General features: G+C 40.5%; 1 protein-coding gene across 4 annotated transcripts in view; it reads right to left on the reverse strand.

Annotated features, from left to right (window-relative positions):
• Window positions 1-1,819: 1,819 nt before the first annotated feature.
• epb41b (erythrocyte membrane protein band 4.1b) overlaps window positions 1,820-22,910 on the reverse strand; it is a 68,459-nt gene continuing 47,368 nt past the window's right edge. For 2 of the 4 annotated variants that reach the window (XM_060900155.1, XM_060900153.1), the window contains 14 exons: window positions 22,253-22,423; window positions 19,539-19,736; window positions 19,283-19,444; window positions 18,317-18,487; window positions 16,748-16,945; window positions 16,492-16,653; window positions 10,690-10,893; window positions 10,240-10,443; window positions 10,055-10,147; window positions 6,142-6,314; window positions 5,891-5,920; window positions 5,663-5,725; window positions 2,552-2,734; window positions 1,820-2,431 (listed from right to left, as the gene is read on the reverse strand). In XM_060900155.1, the coding sequence (XP_060756138.1) occupies window positions 2,402-2,431; window positions 2,552-2,734; window positions 5,663-5,725; window positions 5,891-5,920; window positions 6,142-6,314; window positions 10,055-10,147; window positions 10,240-10,443; window positions 10,690-10,893; window positions 16,492-16,653; window positions 16,748-16,945; window positions 18,317-18,487; window positions 19,283-19,444; window positions 19,539-19,736; window positions 22,253-22,423 (2,042 nt within the window). In that variant the 3' untranslated portion in view covers window positions 1,820-2,401. Of the gene's footprint in view, window positions 2,432-2,551; window positions 2,735-5,662; window positions 5,726-5,890; window positions 5,921-6,141; window positions 6,315-10,054; window positions 10,148-10,239; window positions 10,444-10,689; window positions 10,894-14,228; window positions 16,043-16,491; window positions 16,654-16,747; window positions 16,946-18,316; window positions 18,488-19,282; window positions 19,445-19,538; window positions 19,737-22,252; window positions 22,424-22,910 lie in introns of those variants that run through there. The other 2 variants (XM_060900154.1, XM_060900156.1) reach the window with 2 other exon arrangements.

Below are 22,910 nucleotides of genomic sequence, written 5' to 3' on the forward strand. Positions count from 1 at the left end.
CTCAGCAGCGTTATTTAACACAATCAGTTGATGGCAGAATGGAAGGAGGCGGTTCTTCTGGGGAACGCACACACTCATGGCTATACCTAGAACCCATGTTTCAGTTTTCTGAAAGGATTAAAGATTAATTTCCTTTTAAACGTTTGCTTTGTTTGCCGAAAACGAACCACATCACGGCCTACAAAAACTCACCGTCCAACCTGCGGAAGCATATTGAGGTATATAAACGTTTTATTCTAAGAGAAACCTTGCGGTGAAGTTGTCTGTGCTTTTAGAGCTAGTGATAACGTTGCAATAGCTATGCAGTCTGCTTAGTCAAATGACTTTCTATGGATTTGCTCACCAAGTTGTCGTCGCCTTGTCCACGGCTAACGTTTACACATAGCTAGTTAACTTGGACACTGTTAGTTAGCATGTAAAAATGGAGTTACGCTAACATGAATAACGTTAACTTATCTGAAGTCCTTTTAGAAATATGTTTTAGCATAATCTTGCCAAATAAACGGAATGTAGAAATCTTTCTTTTCTAGTCGCGTTAGCTACCCAACATGACTTTGAGTTTGAAAAGAGTTTGCTAGCATGTCAGGTGGCGTTTCACTGACTAGCTAGCTTAATGTTAAACCACCATGATGGCACAGCATGCGTTCATTTTGTGAATTCACATTTCTGTCTTTGGTAACGGCGTTAAGTTTTGTAAGTGTTGTGGCAATAATACAATGATGCGTTGACAGAAAATGCACTTTTAATACTTAAGTATTTTTAAAAGCAAGTACTTCAGTACTTTAACTTAAGTAAAAATTTGACTGTACACCTTTCACTTGTATCGGAGTAACATTTGACCAGTGGGATCTGTACTTTGACTTAAGTAATGAAGTTGGGTACTTTGTCCACCTCTGACCCTGAGGTACCCATCACTCTGGAATAGGGTAAATCTGGACTTATCAGATCACATGACCTTTTTTCCATTGCGTCAGAGACCAATCTTAATCCTCCCTATACTCCCTAAATCAAAGCCTTTTCCTCTGATTAGTCTCACTAATAAGTGGTTTCCTTATGATCACATAACAGTTTAGTCCCAATCCTGTGAGTTCTCATCACACTGTTTATGTGGAAACGATCTTATGTTCACTATTACACATAATGAGTTCTACGGCCGATTGTTTTTACGATTTGATTTCACCAAGGGTTTAAATGATCTCTGATCACAGTCAGTCAAGTGAGAAGCTACTCACTGCATCAGTTAGAGTTAAAATAATTGTTGCCAGCTGAAAGAAATTAATCACTGCAGTAATTATCCAATCAAAGGCTCTCAAGTATTTGAAAAATTTAAATCCGAACCATGACTTTTTTTGGCCAATGATTCTGTTAATCATTGACAAACCTTGTTCTTTTGTGTGTGCAATTTGGAAATCTGCCAAAAGAAATCAATTTGCACAAGAATTGATTCTTTATGAAATGGTTTTCATAGTTTCAAAAATAAAATGTATTCTTTTTACTGTTCGTATTGTACCTCTACATTATTGTCAGATTATTTCTTGCCTGTTATATTGTCTTTACAAGCGCATTTATAGCAGACTACTGCATTTATGTGTCTGTGTACGCATTTGTTCAAAGAGATGACTTTGAAGAAAATGTCAGACAGTGTATAAAAGGGGACCAACCCCTGAGAAAGAACATTTTTAGTACCTCCCCCGTCACACCCTGGGTCATGTTTATCAAAGCTCAGAAGTTACATCAGCAATTTCTTTTGAGACCAAAAATATATATTGAAGCAATATAGACTTATAGCAATATAGCAGACTTTATTCCATATAAAAAAAATCTTCATGACAAGAATAAATCAATAAAACATGTAAGTGCAAACAGACTGTAGGTGGAATTTTGTGTTATCTCCATATACAGACTGTAAACCTAATAAACAAACTATAACTTGGCATTTCCAAAGTGAATCTACGTCTTTTTTTTTTATTATTAAACACACAATGACTATAAACGCAGTTCAGCAACCAGTCCAATATCCTGGTGACACTGGCTGAAAAACACCTGCAATCTTAAAAATGATCATGGCTGAGTTTGGGGTTTAAATCCGATCATTATATTTCTTTACTGATAACTGACATAATGCTAATATTACCCAAACATACACACATTTTGCTTCAATTTGGTTTCAATCCATCACCAGAAATTAGACATCTGCATTCGGCCAACAAACCACTTACTATATATAGGATCTATATTATTTACTGCACATAAAAAAAACATGTATACAGGTTATATTACCAAGTAATAACAGCAATGAATCAAAATGGTGACAGGATGGTGCAGTGAAGAAAAAGAGGTTGCGTGTGTTGATCTGTTGATGTGACAGAGGATTTGCTCTGTATACGAGGGTGTAGCAACATCACATGGCCAATAATCCATCTGCTCCCATCTGGAAAATAAAACCATGTCAGTGATGGATGAGAGACAAACCCTCATTCTGCTTTGGACAAATAGAGCCATTAATTTCACACAGCAAGGTGATCCAGTATTTATGGTGTGTGAGACTCACAATGTCTATGCCGTTAAATAGATCGCCATTGGATAATTTGGGGAAGACAGCAGGAGTGTATGTCGAGATACGCCTGTCCCACTCACTCGGGGCAGACATAGGCATGTCCTCCATAAAGATGCGCTTTAACAAGCTGATGCTGGCATGATGCCTCAACACCATCTCCTGAGTCACATCAGAGTCCTGAGAGAGAGAGAGAGAGAGAGAAGAAAAAATAATCAAAAAGACTTATTAATCTCATCTCATTATCTCTAGCCGCTTTATCCTTCTACAGGGTCGCAGGCAAGCTGGAGCCTATCCCAGCTGACTACGGGTGAAAGGCGGGGTACACCCTGGACAAGTCGCCAGGTCATCACAGGGCTGACACATAGACACAGACAACCATTCACACTCACACCTACGGTCAATTTAGAGTCACCAGTTAACCTAACCTGCATGTCTTTGGACTGTGGGGGAAACCGGAGCACCCGGAGGAAACCCACGCGGACACGGGGAGAACATGCAAACTCCACACAGAAGGGCCCTCGCCAGCCCCGGGGCTCGAACCCAGAACCTTCTTGCTGTGAGGCGACAGCGCTAACCACTACACCACCGTGCCGCCCCTGCTCATTCATGTAATTATCCAATATTAAAATCATACAGATACAAGCCAAGAGCTTCACTTATTGTTCATATCAAGCATCAGAATGAGGAAAAGATGTGATCTCAGTCGCTTTGACCATGGCATGGAAGCTGGTGCTAGACCACTCGTGTAGTGGTTAGCACTGTCGCCTCACAGCAAGAAGGTTCTGGGTTTGAGCCCAGTAGCCTTTCTGTGTAGAGTTTGCATGTTCTCCCCGTGTCTGCATGGGTTTCCTCCGGGTGCTCTGATTTCCCCAACAGTCCAAAGACATGCAGTTAAGTTAACAGGGGGCAGCCATGGCCTGAAGTTTGGGCTGAAGTGCCTTGCTCAACCCCCAACTGCTCCCCGGGTGCTGTAGCATAGCTGCCCACTGCTCTGGGGATGTGTGTGTGCTCATTGCTCACTTGTGTGTGCATGTGTGTATTCACTGCTTCAGATGGGTTAAATGCAGAGGAGGAATTTCGCCGTATACTTAAGTCTGTGCTTGAGTGTATGTGTGATAAATAAATGCTTCTTGTCTTCGAAGCTCTGGTTTGAAACATCATCTGGCCTTTTTCCAATCTGATCATCCTGTGCTCACTGTAGCTTCAGATTCATGTTCCTGGCTGACAGGAGTGGAACCCGATGTGGTTTTCTGCTGCTGGAGCCCACAGTCGAAATCACTGAGATCACATTTCTTCTGTATTGTGATATTTGATGAAAATATTAACGACATGAAGCTCTTGACCGATACCTGAATGACTTTAAACATTGTACTGCTGCCACATGACTGATTGAAAATTGCTTGGATGTGCATGGGTTCCTAATAAACATATAATACAGTAAAGCCGGAAAGTCTGCACACCCCTTTCACCTCCTCCACGTCTTATTACATTACAGACTTATTCTACAATACAGTGAGTTCATTTTTGGTCACAAAATTCTACACAAAATAGTCCATAATGACAAAGTGAAAGCAAGTTTTTAGACATTTGTGCTAATTTATTAAAAATCAAAAGGTAAAATATCATATGTACACAAGTGTGCACACCCTTTGATATGACACCCAAAAGTGAGCTGAGGTGCATTTTGTTTCCACTGATACTGCTTGAGATGTTTCTACAACTTACTTGGAGTCCACCTGTGGGAAATTCAATTGATTGGACATGATTGGGGATTGCCACCACCTGCCTATATAAGGTCCCACAGTTGACAGTGCATGTCAGAGCAAACTCCAAGCCATGGGGTCAAAGGAATTATCTGCAGACCTCAGAAACAGGATTGTGTCAAGGCATAGATCTGGAGAAGGGTACAGAAAAATTGCTGCAGCTTTACAGGTCCTAAAGAGCACAGTGGCCACCATCATTCATAAATGGAAGAAGTTTGGAACCACCAAGAATCTTCCTAGACCTGGCCGCCTGGTCAAACTGAGCGATCGGGGAACACGGGCCTTGGCCAAGGAGGTGAGCAGGAACCTGAGGGTCACTCTGACAGAGCTCCAGCGTATCCTTGTGGAGATGGAAGAACCTTTCAGAAAATCGACCATCCAGGCAGCACTCCACAAATCAGGCCTTTATGGTAGAGTGTCCAGACGGAAGCCACTCCTTAGTAAAAGGCACATGACAGCCAGCTTGGAGTTTGCAAAAAGGCACCTAGAGGACTCTCAAACCATGAGAAACAAGATTCTCTGGTCTGATGAAACCAAAATTGAACTTTTTGGCCTGAATACCAAGCGTCATGTCTGGAGGAAACCAGGCACCGCTCATCACCTGGCTAATGCCATCCCTACAGTGAAGCATGGCAGTATCATGATGTGGGGATGTTTTTCAGCAGCAGGAACGGGGCGACTAGTCCTGATAGAGGGAAAGATGAATGCAGCTAAGTACACAGAGATCCCTGAAGAAAACCTGCTCCAGACTCAGACCGGGGCAAAGGTTTACCTTCCAACATGACAACGACCCGAAGCACACAGCCAAGAGAACAAAGGAGTGGCTTCGGAGAAAGCCTGTGAATGTCCTTGAGTGGCCCAGCCAGAGCCCAGACCTGAATCCAATTGAACATCTGTGGAAGGAGCTGAAAATGGTTGTGTAGCGATGCTCCCCATCCAGCCTGACAGAGCTTGCAAGGATATGCCAAGAGGAATGGGCAAAAATGTCCAGAAACAAGTGTACCAAGCTCGTAGCTTCTTTCCCAAGATGCCTTGAAGCTGTAACTGCTGCCAAAGGTGCATCAACCAAGTATTAGGCTAAGGGTGTGTACAGATATGTAACCCCTAAATAACCTATTTTTGTCAGTAAAATAAAATTGCATATTTTCTAAAAACCTGTTTTCACTTTGTCATTATTGGTGATTGTGTGTAGATGTTTGAGGCAAAAAATGAACTCAATCTATTGTAGAATAAATCTGTAACGTAATAAAATGTGGAGAAGGTGAAAAGGGTGTGCAGACTTTCCGGCTTGATTGTAAATGAATATTGAATAATAAATGTCTCTAGTTAAATGTTTACACACCTCTAACATTAGAATGCTGTGACGGACATAAATGGAGTCACCCTCGAGTCTCTTCTTTGGTCTCTGTAATAGAATAAACAAAAATGCAACAAGTGGAGCAGTAAATATACAGTATGTCTGTGTACCAATCCATTTTATGTCAATAACATATGTGCAATGTGCATTTATCTTGGGTTTGGGTGTACAGTAAGAAATAATGCAGACAAATTCAAAGATGGATTGGCCAACCTCTCTTATAATGATGGACTCTATTTCCACCTGCAGAAGCAAAGAAAGGTGATGTTCACTGGAACAGTTTATGCATTACAGATTTAACCTAGTCCTATACCGGTACCTATACATTTTCAAACAAAGGATCCCCCGAAAATGTGTACGTCAATGCAATATGCATTATCACAGATAAAACAAACGCCTACAACACAGAACACATTTTGATCATTTGTTTGTTATTGGTGTGTTTGTAAGTTCATATTCTGGACCTTAGATTCTTGCTTTATGTCTTGTGTGATCTCTTGTGTGATGTCCAGTCTCTTTAGTCTCTCCTCTTTAAAGGTGGGTCTTGTGATGTGAACAGATTGTGCAGTGGGAGTCGATGTCATTGGCTGGGCAGCTCGAGTCGGTGAGATGACAGAAACTGAAGTAGCTTTGAATCCTCATGAAAGAAGAAAAAGAAAGAAGTAGAAATTCAAATCATTGAACACTGGGCCTCATGTAAGAACCACTCATACATACGAACAGGTTCGTTCTTAAGTGGCTTGTATGAGTGATTTATGAGAACTTGCTGCATTCACCAATCTTCTCATATTTTGAATTTTCTCTTAGGCATGAACACAGTTTACGAGTGGTCCAGACCTGTTGTAGGAGTCATCATGTACAATTAGCTTGCTGTTATCCAAACGTGTTCACTAACGGATTGTATATTTCATTACTCTGAGTTTGAAAATCTTATACACTTCATAATTATGTTGGCATTATGCTGTTGAACTCTATGATTCAAATTATTATATACAACTCAAATTCCAAAAAAGTCGGGATGCTGTGCAAAATGTCAATAAAATACAGAATACAATGATTGGTAAATCCTTTTCAACCTATATTTAATTGAATACAATACAAAGACAGGAGGGCGGCATGGTGGTGTAGTGGTTAGCGCTGTCGCCTCACAGCAAGAAGGTCTGGGTTCGTTTCTGTGCGGAGTTTGCATGTTCTCCCTGTGGGTTTCCTCCGGGTGCTCCAGTTTCCCCCACAGTCCAAAGACATGCAGGTTAGGTTAACTGGTGACTCTAAATTGACCGTAGGTGTGAATGTGAGTGTGAATGGTTGTCTGTGTCTATGTGTCAGCCCTGTGATGACCTGGCGACTTGTCCAGGGTGTACCCCGCCTTTCGCCCGTAGTCAGCTGGGATAGGCTCCAGCTTGCCTGCGACCCTGTAGAACAGGATAAAGCGGCTACAGATAATGAGATGAGAGACAAAGACAGGATTTTTTTTTTTTTAAGATTTTTTTGGGCTTTTTTCACCTTTATTGGATAAGACAGTGTAGAGACAGGAAATGAGCAGGAGAGAGAGAGAGACGGGGAGGGATCGGGAAATGACCTCGGGTCGGAATCGAACCCGGGTCCCCGGATTTATGGTGTGGCGCCTTATCCACCTGAGCCACGATGCCCCCAAAGATAGGATTTTTAATGTTCAACCCGATAAACTTTTTTGTTTGTTGTAAATATAAACTCATTCTGAATTTGACAAAGTCGGGACAGGAGCACGCTTACCACCGTTACATAATTTTTTCTTTTGATAACACTCAGTAAGGGGCGGCACGGTGGTGTAGTGGTTAGCGCTGTCGCCTCACAGCAAGAAGGTCCGGGTTCGAGCCCCAGGGCCGACGAGGACCTTTCTGTGCGGAGTTTGCATGTTCTCCCCATGTCCACGTGGGTTTCCTCCGGGTGCTCCGGTTTCCCCCACAGTCCAAAGACATGCAGGTTAGGTTAACTGGTGACTCTAAATTGACCGTAGGTGTGAATGGTTGCCTGTGTCTATGTGTCAGCCCTGTGATGACCTGGCGACTTGTCCAGGGTGTACCCCGCCTTTCGCCTGTAGTCAGCTGGGATAGGCTCCAGCTTGCCTGCGACCCTGTAGAACAGGATAAAGCAGCTAGAAATAATGAGATGAGATGAGATGAACACTCAGTAAGCTTTTGGGAATTGAGCACACTAATTGTTAAAGTTTTGAATGTGAAATTCTTTCCCATTCTTGCTTGATCTATGACTTCAGTTGAACAGTACCAATATATTCTCTGTTGTCGTATTTCATAACGCACCGCACATTTTCAATGGGAGGCAGGCCGGCCAGTTTAGCACCTGCGCTTTTTTACTACAAAGCCATGCTGTTGTCACACATGCAGAATATAGTTTGGCATTGTCTTGCTAGAACAAGCAGGGAAGTCCCTGAAAAAAAAAAAACATTGTCTGGATGGCAGCATATGTTTCTCCAAAACCTGTATATACCTTTCAGTATTAATGATGCCTTCACAAATGTGCAACTAACACATCCCATACCATCACAGATGCTGGATTTTGAACTTTGTGCTGGTAATAACCTGGATGGTTCTTTTCCTCTTTAGCCCAGAAGATGCAATGTCCATTATTTCCAAAAATAATTTGAACTGTGGACTCATCAGACTACAGCACACTTTTCCACTGTGCATCAGTCTGTTTCAGTTGAGCTCAGTCCCAGAGAATTTGGATGCGTTTCTGGACATTATTGATCTCTGGCTTCCATTTTACATTTATAGCTGCAGTAATAAACTGTTTACCAACAATGTTTTTTCAGTGTGTTCCTGAGCTCATGTAGTAATATCCTTTATACAACCATATTGGTTTTTAATGCAGTGCCATCCAAGGGATCAAAGGTCACAGGCGTTCAGTGTTGGTCTTTGGTCTTACTCCTTATATGCTGAGATTTCTGTGGATTCTCCATCTTTTGATGATATTATGGATTGTCAATGGTGAAATCCCTAAATTCCTTGCAAATGTCTGTTGAGAAATGTTGTTCTTAAACTGTTGGACTATTTGCCAACGCAGTTCTTCACCCACCTCATCCTTGCTTGTGAACGACTAAGCCGTTCCAATTACCAATTAACCTGTTTACCTGTAGAATGTTCCAAACAGGTGTTTTTTGAGCTTTCTACAACTTCCCCAGTTGCTCCTGTCCCAGCTTTTTTGGAACATGTTGCAGGCATCAAATTCAGATGAGTGTACATTTACAAAAACAAGAAAGCTGATCAGTGTGAACATTAAATATCTTGTCTTTGTATTGTATTCAATTGAATATAGGATGAAATGGATTTGCAAATCATTGCATTCTGTTTTTATTTATGTTTCACAAGCCAGCTGTTTTGGAATCGGTGTTGTAATTATAAATGTATTCATATAGCCTAACGATAACATCATTCCTTTAAATTGGCTACTGATGCTCTTGTATAACAAGCAGCGCAATATCAATATGAATCTCTGAAACTGCAAAACAACTTAGTAATTTAATGTTAATTGGATCTCCGAAAACAGGACTTCTTCAACCTCCAAACCTGTAAAGTTCTTCTTTTTAGTCTTTGATGCCATTTCATGAATGAACATGTGGTAGGACGTGCAGCCTTATATGGGATTATTGGGGCATAAATTATGCTAATTTATAATTCTCATTGATGCATGCTAAATTAGGTTGCATTCATCATGTTTACACAGGCTCATTTACATGGGTATCTGAAGTTAGGAGCGTTTGCTGAATCGTACATGGCACACTCTTTTATGAACTGACTGTGTGAAACCAGTAAGAGGAATTGAAGATACAAATATGACAATGTTTTTACATGTTTACCATAGGGCGGCACGGTGGTGTAGTGGTTAGCGCTGTCGCCTCACAGCAAGAAGGTCTGGGTTCGAGCCCCGTGGCCGGCGAGGGCCTTTCTGTGCGGAGTTTGCATGTTCTCCCCGTGTCCGCGTGGGTTTCCTCCGGGTGCTCCGGTTTCCCCCACAGTCCAAAGACATGCAGGTTAGGTTAACTGGTGACTCTAAATTGACCGTAGGTGTGAATGTGAGTGTGAATGGTTGTCTGTGTCTATGTGTCAGCCCTGTGATGACCTGGCGACTTGTCCAGGGTGTACCCCGCCTTTCGCCCGTAGTCAGCTGGGATAGGCTCCAGCTTGCCTGCGACCCTGTAGAACAGGATAAAGCGGCTAGAGATAATGAGATGAGATGTTTACCATAGTGGTTTCCAGTCACAGTTACACCACTTTCACCTACCAGGTCCTTTAAAAATATTTCATTTTCACCAGTTTACCATGTTTCCTTCTAAAACGGCAACTATACTACGATATATTCACCCATGCCACGTTTTACCTGCTGCTTTTCTTCTGTCTTCTGCCATGGCTTGTTTCTTAAACAACTCCTTCCTACGCCAGTCCTCCTCCTCAACTCTCCTGTCCATGCTCACTAGCATAAGATATTGAAAGATATGAGATCAGAATAAGATCTTAGAGGAAGAGAGAAAGATGACTCAAAGAGCATAGAAAGGTTTTTTCAACCTGATTTTTGTGAAACACGCTCCAGCAGGATGAACCAGTCATCAATCACCTCCCTATGACGCTCTTCTGCTTTTAATGTAGGCGCATATGGATGAAGTCTTTTGTCCTCCACCACACGGCTTCTCTTCACATCCTGTCTTAGTCGCCCCTTCTGCACCTCTCTTAATCCCTTTTCTTCCAGAATCCATGTGTCTGACACACCTGCTGCAGTACAGCCAAGATACAAAACAACATAAACCATTGTCCCATTTTCAGCTTAAAGGAGGGCTTTACATTTTGTTTCTCTCTTAAATGCAATTGAGAACAGATACAATTTAAAATGTAAGGCGGAATAGATTCCTCTGCATTCAACGATTGAAAAAAACTATGCTATAAATCTGTAATTTGCCCGATTCTAACAAAAATGGAGATTTAATTATTTCACCACAAATTATAATTCGTTAACAATACCTGTGGCAGTGATCATCTTCTCAATCTGTGTCGGTGAAAAAAGCACAAACCAGTTGTCTTCATCCTCACGTACTGGAGCAAGAATTTTCTTTTTCACTCCTCCTCCTATCACTTGCTTCTCTTTGATGATCATTGGCTTCGTGTCAAAGATTACTCCCTTTTCCTTGATCGTGACTGTTTGTTGAGCTCTCAGGCCTGCTGCATCTTCATTAATCAATGTCATAGGTGTTAGAACCAAAAAGCACATTTCTCTTTCTAGCTGTGTTTACAACCCCGATTCCAAAAAAGTTGGGACAAAGCACAAATTGTAAATAAAAACAGACTGCAATAATTTACAAATCTCAAAAACTGATATTGTATTCACAATAGAACATAGACAACATATCAAATGTCAAAAGTGAGACATTTTGAAATTTCATGTCAAATATTGGCTTATTTGAAATTTCATGACAGCAACACATCTCAAAAAAGTTGGGACAGGGGCAATAAGAGGCTGGAAAAGTTAAAGGTACAAAAAAGGAACAGCTGGAGGACCAAATTGCAACTCATTAGGTCAATTGGCAATAGGTCATTAACATGACTGGGTATAAAAAGAGCATCTTGGAGTGGCAGCGGCTCTCAGAAGTAAAGATGGGAAGAGGATCACCAATCCCCCTAATTCTGCGCCGACAAATAGTGGAGCAATATCAGAAAGGAGTTCGACAGTGTAAAATTGCAAAGAGTTTGAACATATCATCATCTACAGTGCATAATATCATCAAAAGATTCAGAGAATCTGGAAGAATCTCTGTGCATAAGGGTCAAGGCCGGAAAACCACACCGGGTGCCCGTGATCTTCGGGCCCTTAGATGGCACTGCATCACATACAGGCATGCTTCTGTATTGGAAATCACAAAATGGGCTCAGGAATATTTCCAGAGAACATTATCTGTGAACACAATTCACCGTGCCATCCGCCGTTGCCAGCTAAAACTCTATAGTTCAAAGAAGAAGCCGTATCTAAACATGATCCAGAAGCGCAGACGTCTTCTCTGGGCCAAGGCTCATTTAAAATGGACTGTGGCAAAGTGGAAAACTGTTCTGTGGTCAGACGAATCAAAATTTGAAGTTCTTTATGGAAATCAGGGACGCCGTGTCATTCGGACTAAAGAGGAGAAGGACGACCCAAGTTGTTATCAGCGCTCAGTTCAGAAGCCTGCATCTCTGATGGTATGGGGTTGCATTAGTGCATGTGGCATGGGCAGCTTACACATCTGGAAAGACACCATCAATGCTGAAAGGTATATCCAGGTTCTAGAGCAACATATGCTCCCATCCAGACGACGTCTCTTTCAGGGAAGACCTTGCATTTTCCAACATGACAATGCCAAACCACATACTGCATCAATTACAGCATCATGGCTGTGTAGAAGAAGGGTCCGGGTACTGAACTGGCCAGCCTGCAGTCCAGATCTTTCACCCATAGAAAACATTTGGCGCATCATAAAACGGAAGATACGACAAAAAAGACCTAAGACAATTGAGTAACTAGAATCCTACATTAGACAGGAATGGGTTAACATTCCTATCCCTAAACTTGAGCAACTTGTCTCCTCAGTCCCCAGACGTTTACAGACTGTTGTAAAGAGAAAAGGGGATGTCTCACAGTGGTAAACATGGCCTTGTCCCAACTTTTTTGAGATGCGTTGTTGTCATGAAATTTAAAATCACCTAATTTTTCTCTTTAAATGATACATTTTCTCAGCTTAAACATTTGATATGTCATCTATGTTCTATTCTGAATAAAATATGGAATTTTGAAACTTCCACATCATTGCATTCCGTTTTTATTTACAATTTGTACTTTGTCCCAACTTTTTTGGAATCGGGGTTGTATATAAAATCTTAAAATTTTGTGACAATCATTTTTTCTTCGAGATAAAAAATGGAATGGTGCCTTCATTGGCCAGTTCTTGCAAAGTTACACTAAAGAACAGTACACGAAGAACACTACATAGATGATGGGTAGATGAATGGGTTCAGGTTTTTTAACAGGAGCTCAATGCAAACACTGTGAAATGCCTGCTGAAAGCTGATTGGCTGATGGAAGACGTGTTTTTTTTTTTTTAATAATCCATTCATCCATTAGTCATCAGTTTATCCACACTACTCTGGAGTTTTCGAGCCCTAAAAACAGAGTCTCTGTTTTCCTTGTGCCAGCTGTTTATACTGGCACACACATGCCCAGGGTTTTTTGATTGATTTATTCAATATAAAAATGATCTTGTACATAAGATATAAAATACAAGTACAAAAAACATTAAAATATTGGGATGACACAAGAAAGCGTAAACACTTATTTTATTTCCATTGTGGTCCCTTGTACGTAAATGGTCATGTGATATGGCATGTTATTATGGACGGAGACTATTTCTGATATGGAGACAAAACAGAGACTTCCAAACGTCTCTATTTTTGGGTCTCAAAAACTCCGGAGTAGTGTGGACGCCAGGCGTACACGTAGCAAAAGTGATGCATTTTAAAACTAAAATGTATTAATGTGCCTTAGTGTAGACAAGCAAAAACTGAGACATTTGGTTCACTTGCTCATTGGGTTTTATCTGTTCACGGTGTATCCTTCCCTGATTCGTCACTCTGATATCTCATGATCCTTTTCCAGAAGAAAACAAATGACATCAGCTAATCTGTGGTTGGTTGAAGAGAGCAACTGGACTTGCTTGAAGATTCTTGAAAACGTTTTGCATCTCATCCTAAAGGCTTCCTCAGTTCTGTCTGTCTAATAGGGAGTATCCAGTGTTTATCCTCTCATGGATCATCATAGAATCCGAATCAGAATGCTGATGGCTGCATTGTAGGTGGCTGATAAAAGATGTCATAGACCCCCACCTCTGTTCAATGATGGTCGTTCCAGGTTGACAAAAATGAACGATCCTCTCTGGCTAAGATGTCTGCCAGTTTTCTGGAAGTCCTCTCATACTCCCGCACCAGTCGAAGGGAACTCATCCCAAAGTGCGTAGAAACATATCTGTGACGAATCTCAGTCATCCAGGTACATAGTAAACTGTGGTTGGTTGAAGAGAGCAACTGGACTTGCTTGAAGATTCTTGAAAACGTTTCGCCTCTCATCCTAAACACAGATTACTATGTACCTGGATGACTGAGATCCTTCACAGATATGTTTCTACGCACATTGGGATGAGTTCCCTTCAACTGGTGCAGGAGTATGAGAGGACGTCCAGAAAACTGGCAGACATCTTAACCAGAGAGGATCGTTCATTTTTGTCAACCTGGAACGACCATCATTGAACAGAGGTGGGGGCCTAAGACATCTTTTATCAGCCACCTACAGTGCAGCCATCAGCATTCTGATTCGGAATCTATGATGATCCATGAGAGGATAAATACTGGATACTCCCTATTAGTCAGACAGAACTGAGGAAGCCTTTAGGATGAGAGGCGAAACGTTTTCAAGAATCTTCAAGCAAGTCCAGTTGCTCTCTTCTACCAACCACAGTTTACTATGTACCTAGATGACTGAGATTCTTCACAGAAATGACATCAGCTGTTTATACTGGCACATGCATGCCCAGTGAATGGTCATGTGATGTGTGTTATCGGGCGTGTTAGTATGGACGGAGATTATTTCTGATACGGAGCTAAAACACTTGTCTGGATGGAGATTATTTTCGTTTTAAAATGCTGTTTTAAAACTAAAACATATTAGTCTGGACAGCCTTAGTTGTGCTGTCCATTTTATCTCTGTACCAATGTTATTGTGGAGAATTGTTTGCCCTTTAGGGGATTCACACCCCCTCTCCTTTCCCATCACCCTGCTCACCAGCAGCTAAACAAAAAGTCACGATACTCTACACACAGAAACCCAACAGCGTCCTGAATAATCTTAGAGAGAAAGGGATAACCAAAACTCTTGATCTGTAGCTACATGATTTTTTTTTTTTTGCATAATGCTGTTGCCATGTGATGGGTCATGAATGATGTCTGATGGATAATTGCATGAATGAGCAATGGTTCCTAATAAAGTGACTAGTGAACGTGTGTGCTGCCAAAATCGCATTTTATATTATATAAAGCCAATTATCTAGCAGTTATTTTATTTTATTTTTTAGTCAAGTCAGCTGCCTAAAGTGTTGGTGAGGTAGCTAATCTTAAAAAGTTACAGGATGTCAAATTTGTAATCAAATACAAATTATGTGAAATGCTGTAAAAACAGATTATTCCAGGCCTCGGCTAGGTCTAATTTTACAGACGGCGAATTGGTCACACATCATGAAGACCCTTGAGAGACTCATCCTGGAGCAGATCCGGCCTATGGTCCAACCACTTCTTGATCCCCTTCAGTTTGCCTACCAGCCCCGTCTTGGAGTAGAGGACGCAATCATCTACCTGCTCAACAAAGTCTACGGCCACCTGGACAAGCCAGCCAGCACTGTGAGGATCATGGTTTTTGATTTCTCCAGTGCTTTTGACACCATCCGGCCAGCTCTGCTGGGTGAGAAGTTGACAGCGATGCAGGTGGATGCCCCACTGGTGTCCTGGATTGTGGATTATTTGACTGGCAGACCACAGTACGTGTGCTTGCAGTGCTGTGTGTCGGACAGAGTGATCAGCAACACCAGGGCTCCGCAAGAGACTGTCCTTTCTCCTTTCCTTTTCGCTCTCTACACCACTGATTTCAACTACTGCATGGAGACCTGCCACCTCCAGAAATTTTCTGATGACTCTGCAGTGGTTGGACGTATTACCGGTGGTGATGAGAGCGAGTACAGGACAGTGGTGGACAACTTTGTCGCGTGGAGCAGGAAGAACCACCTACAGCTCAATGCAACAAAGATGAAAGAACTGGTGGTTGATCTGAAGAGAATCAGGGCTCCGGTGAACCCTGTTAACATCCAAGGGGTCAGTGTGGACGTGGTGGAGGAATATAAGTACCTGGGGGTGTACTTGGATAATAAACTGGACTGGTCCAAAAACGTGGAGACGGTATACAAAAAGGGCCAGAGCCATCTCTATCTTCTGAGACGGCTGAGGTCCTTCAACATATGCCGAACGATGCTGCGGATCTTCTATGAGTCTGTGGTGGCCAGTGCCATCCTGTACGCTGTCGTCTGCTGGGGCAGCGGCTTGAAGGTGAAGGATACTAACAGACTCAATAAGATCATCAGGAAGGCCGGCCATGTTGTAGGCGTGGAACTGGACTCTCTGACAGTGGTGTTGGAGAAGAGGACACTGTCCAAAATAAAAATCTTAGACTCTCCTTCCCACCCTCTACATGAGGAGCTGATCAGCCACAGGAGCACGTTCAGTAAACGTCTGATTCTTCCACGCTGCACAACTGAGAGACACAGGAAATCATTCCTACCTGCTGCAGTCAAGCTGTACAACGCCACTGTATAACTGCGGTACACTGTCTTACCATGTATACTGTATCCTTAACTCAGGCGCAATATATGTATATAGGAATCATTGTATATAAAATCACTTCATTTTGCTTTTACTTAAGTTATTGAACTTATTTAAATTTATTTTATTTTTATTTATTCTTTTTTCAGACGATTTTATCTTCTATTTTTAGACACGTTTACTTCTTCTTTGATTCAGGAGCTTGGTAGCAAATTTGAATTTCCCTCCGGGGATTAATAAAGTAATTCTGATTCTGATAAGTCATTTCAAGAATCCAGACAATAACCCAATCCATACAATTTCATTACTTACTGTGAAGAGCAATAAAAAGAGAAGACACGTTTAGCAATGGAGAAATGAGAGATGCAAACTTGACCTCACCTGAAGGAACATCTCTCTTCTTGAAAGGTATTGGAATCGGCTGAACCACTTCCTGAGATGCCTCTATCATTTCTCTTCTCTCCTCCTCAAATATTATTGGCTTTGCTTCCTTTTTGACTAGCTGTACTTCCTCCTTCCTGGTCTCTTTGTAAACATCTACAGCTGGAGCAGGTGTTGAAATAAACAAGATGCACCAATACGTGTGATTTTGCATATACAAGCGTGTGTGTGAGTGTTCACGTCCCTCTGTGTTTACCTGCTTCTTTAGGAGAAACATCCTGCAGGATAAACCAGTCATCTTCCACCTGTTTCTGTCTCTGTTCTTCTCTTTGTGCTGGTAAAGCTGGTTGTGTTTCTCTCACATGAATTGTTCTCTCCTCTCTCCATGTCTTTTCGTCTCCCACGTTTTTGTGCTCCTCTGCTACACGTACCCAAGGTGACTGGATATCAATCTCTATTAATGTAAAAGAAGAAAAAATATACATATACACTATACATGGATGTCTGATGCCATGAAATGATTGAAGTTACCGAATGTAACAAAACATTTTGAGTGTAAGTAACGCAAGTAAGTGGAACCATGGCTTCTGCAGTTGCCTCTGGAGTTTATGGCACAAATAATGAAGTTCATGACTTCCTTCTTGAATTGTGTATCTACAATATGATCACTGGGCTCCATCAATGACTGTGTGACTTGTCAAACAGGTGGTCTTATCTGCTTATTGCAATGCCAAACACATTAACTAGAATGATGTCCATGACACCACACATTCAGACCGCACATGCAACGACAGACGTAGGTGATCCCGAAAATCAAATGACGCATCTGCATCAACTTTCTACGTCTAAATATTGAATCATTTGAACTTGAGTTGCAGAGTTAAATCACTACCTTTAGTCACCGTTTGGACACAGGGTTCCTATTTTACTAGTTTTATCTCCTATGCATGCCAAGCTTGCTATAATCCTTTTTCTGAACTTTATTCCTTAATATTTGGTACGATTGTGGTAAGACATGCTTGGAAATCAATGGACCTTTCATAAGGTCCCATGAATGCTCAATTTGTTATCATTTCACTGTGTGATTAAACAACAAAATAGAATCTTGTACAAAGTTAGAAATATAAAAAAAAAAGTTATATCATTATAATTAGCTGTACTAAATCACTCAAGGCGAACTATAACCCCAACTGCAAAAAAATTTGAGACACGGTGTAAAACATAAATAAAAATAGAATGTGATAATTTGCAAATCATGGAAGCCCTATATTTCACTGAAAATGGTAAAAAGACAACATATCAAATGTTGAAACAGACATCTGATTGTTTTTTTGAAAAATTTATGTTCATTTTGAATTTGATGTTAGCAACACGTCCCAGAAAAGTTGGGACAGGAACAATGAAAGAATGAAAAAGTTGCGTCATGCTAAAAATAAATAAATAAATAAATTTATTTAAAAAAAACTAATTTGGTTAATTGGCAACAGGTCAGTAACATGATTGTGTATAAAAAGAGCATCCCAGAGAGGCGGAGTCTCTCAGAAGTAAAGATGGCAAGGGGTTCACCGCTCTGTGAAAGACTGCGTGGGCAAACAGTGCAACAATTTCAGAATAATGTTCCTCAATGTAAAATTGCAAAGAATTTGGGGATCACATCATCTATGGTACATAATATCATTAAAAGATTCAGAGAATCTGGAGAAATCTCTGTATGCAAGAGACAAGGCTGAAAACTGTTATTTTTTCCCCCCATAGAGTCATCCGTCTGAGGTAGTAGTTACTATGCAAAATATATGCAAATTACTTGGTGCGGTTTTAGTTGTACCTGATGGACGCAGTGCAGGTTGCCTGGTCTGTGTAGCTCGTGGAAGCAATTCCAGCAAAATGTACCAGTCATCTTTCATCTGGACAGGTGTTAGAGTGTTTACTCTTTGGAGTTCCCCCTCTATCCACTGTCTAATCTCTGCTTTTTGCTCTGCTGTGTCCATGGTAGGACCTTGAAGTTGTAAAAATACAGAAGTGATGTGGATAGAATTTATACAATTGCTTATGGGGATATATAGTAAATTTCCCCTACAGATTTTCTGTATACATTACTGTACAAAAGTCTTCGATACTGTAAGTTTTTCTGACTAAATTTGTCTTGGATGTTTATTTTATGACTTCTACATTATTGAGTCAGTAAAAAATAAAACCTTTCACTTTTCCAAATATTACTATTCTACCTAAATTTAACACAAAATGTAGGTATGTCCATAAAAAAGGTCAGATATGTAACAGAACACTTTTCAGACAGAAGTGGGTGCTGGATGTCAGGGATTAGCTGCAAAAACGGAAGCAAGTGTGACAGTTAATATCTCCAATAATCTCTAATAATCCATTCATTATTATTAATCCATATACAGCACATCAAATTTCAGGTTAGGACCGAGATCAGGAGTCTAAAATACTCAAACCAGCTCATCTGGCATCAACAACCACGCCATGCTCAAAGTCAACGAGATCACATTTTTATCCCCGTTCTGAGATTTCATGTGAACGTTTTAATGGCAGAAATGGATTTCCCCCATTTTGGGGGTGCCTGTGTTCATCAGTGAATTTAGTTGTGATGTCACACTCCACAGTCGTGGTTAATGGTCAATGGCTCATATGAAAGTAGACACTCAGGGCTTTACGAATTTGCAGTTTTTCCATGAGTTTTTTTTAAACATACCTATCCTAATAAGTTTAAATGTTATAATTTATTCTATACAGAAATGAAAGATGTCGACTCGACGAATACACTCCTCACCTGAAGGAACATCTCTCTTCTTGAAAGGTATTGGAATCGGCTGAACCACTTCCTGAGATGCCTCTATCATTTCTCTTCTCTCCTCCTCAAATATTATTGGCTTTGCTTCCTTTTCGACTAGCTGTACTTCCTCCTTCCTGGTCTCTTTGTAAACATCTACAGCTGGAGCAGGTGTTGAAATAAACAAGATGCACCAATACATGTGATTTTGCATATACAAGCATGTGTGTGAGTGTTCACGTCCCTCTGTGTGTACCTGCTTCTTTAGGAGAAACATCCTGCAGGATAAACCAGTCATCTTCCACCTGTTTCTGTCTCTGTTCTTCTCTTTGTGCTGGTAAAGTTGGTTGTGTTTCTCTCACATAAATTGTTCTCTCCTCTCTCCATGTCTTTTCGTCTCCCACGTTTTTGTGCTCCTCTACTACATGTACCCAAGGTGACTGGATATCAATCTCTATTAATGTAAAAGAAGAAAAAATATACATATACACTATACATGGATGTCTGATGCCATGAAATGATTGAAGTTACCAAATGTAACAAAACATTTTGAGTGTAAGTAACGCAAGTAAGTGGAACCATGGCTTTTGCAGTTGCCTCTGGAGTTTATGGCACAAATAATGAAGTTCGTGACTTCCTTCTTGAACTGTGTATCTACAATATGATCACTGGGCTCCATCAATGACTGTGTGACTTGTCAAACAGGTGGGGTTATTTGCTTATTGCAATGCCAAACACATTAACTAGAATGATGTCCACGACACCACACATTCAGACCGCACATGCAACGACAGACGTAGGTGATCCCGAAAATCAAATGACGCATCTGCATCAACTTTCTACGTCTAAATATTGAATCATTTGAACTTGAGTTGCAGAGTTAAATCACTACCTTTAGTCACCGTTTGGACACAGGGTTCCTATTTTACTAATTTTATCTCCTATGCATGCCAAGCTTGCTATAATCCTTTTTCTGAACTTTATTCCTTAATATTTGGTACGATTGTGGTAAGACATGCCTGGAAATCATTGGACCTTTCATAAGGTCCCATGAATGCTCAATTTGTTATCATTTCACTGTGTGATTAACATCAAAATAGAATCTTGTACAAAGTTAGAAATATAAAAAAAGTTATATCATAATAATTAGCTGTACTAAATCACTCAAGGCGAACTATAACCCCAACTGCAAAAAAATTTGAGACACGGTGTAAAACATAAATAAAAATAGAATGTGATAATTTGCAAATCATGGAAGCCCTATATTTCACTGAAAATGGTAAAAAGACAACATATCAAATGTTGAAACAGACATCTGATTGTTTTTTTTGAAAAATATATGCTCATTTTGAATTTGATGTCAGCAACACGTTCCAGAAAAGTTGGGACAGGGACAATGAAAGAATGAAAAAGTTGTGTAATGCTAACAAAAAAACAAAAAACAACAACAACAACAAAAAACTTATTTGGTTATTTGGCAACAGGTCAGTAACATGATTGGGTATAAAAAGAGCATCCCAGAGAGGTGGAGTCTCTCAGAAGTAAAGATGGCGAGGGGTTCACCGTTCTGTGAAAGACTGCATGGGCAAACAGTGCAACAATTTCAGAATAATGTTCCTCAATGTAAAATTGCAAAGAATTTGGGGATCACATCATCTATGGGACATAATATCATTAAAAGATTCAGAGAATTTGGAGAAATCTCTGTATGCAAGAGACAAGGCTGAAAACTGACATTGGATGCCTGCGATCTTCAGGCCCTCAGGAGACACTGCATTAAAAGCAGACACGTGTCTGTAGTGGAAATCACTGTATGGGCTCAGGAACACTTCAGAAAACCATCGTCTGTGAAAATGGTTCATTACTGCATCCACAAATGAGAGTTAAAACCAGATATAAACAATATCCAGAAACACCACCTTCTCTGGGCCCGAGCTCTTCTATGATGGACTGAGGCGAAGTGGAAAATTGTCCCGAGGTCTGACGGATCAAAAGTAGAAATTCTTTTTAGAAATCATGGACACCACGTCTTCCATGCTAAAGAGGAGAGGGACCATCTGGCTTGTTATCAGTGCACAGTTCAAAAGCCAGCATCTGTGATGGTATGAGGGTACATTAGTGCACATGACATGGGTAGCTTGTACATCTGGAAAGGTATCATTAATGCTCAATTATATATACATGTTTCGGAGCAATATGCTGCCATCCAGACAAAAGCTTTTTCAGGGAAGGCCTTCCTTCGTTCAGCAAGACAATGCCAAACTACTTTCTGCACATATTAAAACTGCATGGCTCAGTAGTAAAAGAGTCTGGGTGCTAAACTGGCCTGCCTGCAGTCCAGACCTGTCTCTCATTGAAAACATTTGGTGCATTATGAAGCGCAAAATATTACAAAGGAGACCCCGAACTGTTGAGCAACTGAAATTGTATATCAGGCAAGAATGGGACAACATTTCTCTTTCAAAACTACAGCAACTGGTCTCCTCAGTTCTCAAACGTTTACAGAGTGTTGTTAAAAGTAGAGGTGATGCAACACAGTGGTAAACATGCCCCTGTCCCAACTTTTCTGAAACATGTTGCTGACATCAAATTCGAAATGAGCATATATTTTTCAAAAAAGAATAAAATGTCTCAGTTTCAACATTTGATATGTTATCTTTGTACTATTTTCAATGAAATACAGTATAGGGTTTCAATGATTTGCAAATGATCACATTCTGTTTTTATTTAGTTTATACGGCGTCCCAACTTTTTTTTGGAATTGTGGTTGCACTCGTACGAAGGTAAGAAAGCTGTGAATATGTTATATTAATATATTCTATAATTCCATACTGATCAATACATCACTATTATAATTCAGAAATATGTTACAAAGAAAACACTGATTTTTTTCCCCTATAGAGTCATCTGTATGAGGTAATAGTTACTATGTAAATATATGCAAATTACTTGGTGCGGTTTTAGTTGTACCTGATGGACGCAGTGCAGGTTGCCTGGTCTGTGTAGATCGTGGAAGCAATTCCAGCAAAATGTACCAGTCATCTTTCATCTGGACAGGTGTTACAGTGCTTACTCTTTGGAGTTCCCCCTCTATCCACTGTCTAATCTCTGCTTTTTGCTCTGCTGTGTCCATGGTAGGACCTTGAAGTTGTAAAAATACAGAAGTGATGTGGATAGAATTTATACAATTGCTTATGGGGATATATAGTAAATTTCCCCTACAGATTTTCTGTATACATTACTGTGGAAAAGTCTTCGATACTGTAAGTTTTTCTGACTAAATTTGTCTTGGATGTTTATTTTATGACTTCTACATTATTGAGTCAGTAAAAAATAAAACCTTTCACTTTTCCAAATATTACTATTCTACCTAAATTTAACACAAAATGTAGGTATGTCCATAAAAAAGGTCAGATATGTAACAGAACACTTTTCAGACACTTTTGAGTGCTGGATGTCAGGGATTAGCTGCAAAAACAGAAGCAAGTGTGACAGTTAATATCTCCAATAATCTCTAATAATCCATTCATTATTATTAATCCATATACAGCACATCAAATTTCAGGTTAGGACCGAGATCAGGAGTCTAAAATACTCAAACCATCTCATCTGGCATCAACAACCACGC

The sequence above is a fragment of the Neoarius graeffei genome, chromosome 19 (genome assembly GCF_027579695.1).
Source record: "Neoarius graeffei isolate fNeoGra1 chromosome 19, fNeoGra1.pri, whole genome shotgun sequence".
Classification (NCBI taxonomy): domain Eukaryota; kingdom Metazoa; phylum Chordata; class Actinopteri; order Siluriformes; family Ariidae; genus Neoarius; species Neoarius graeffei.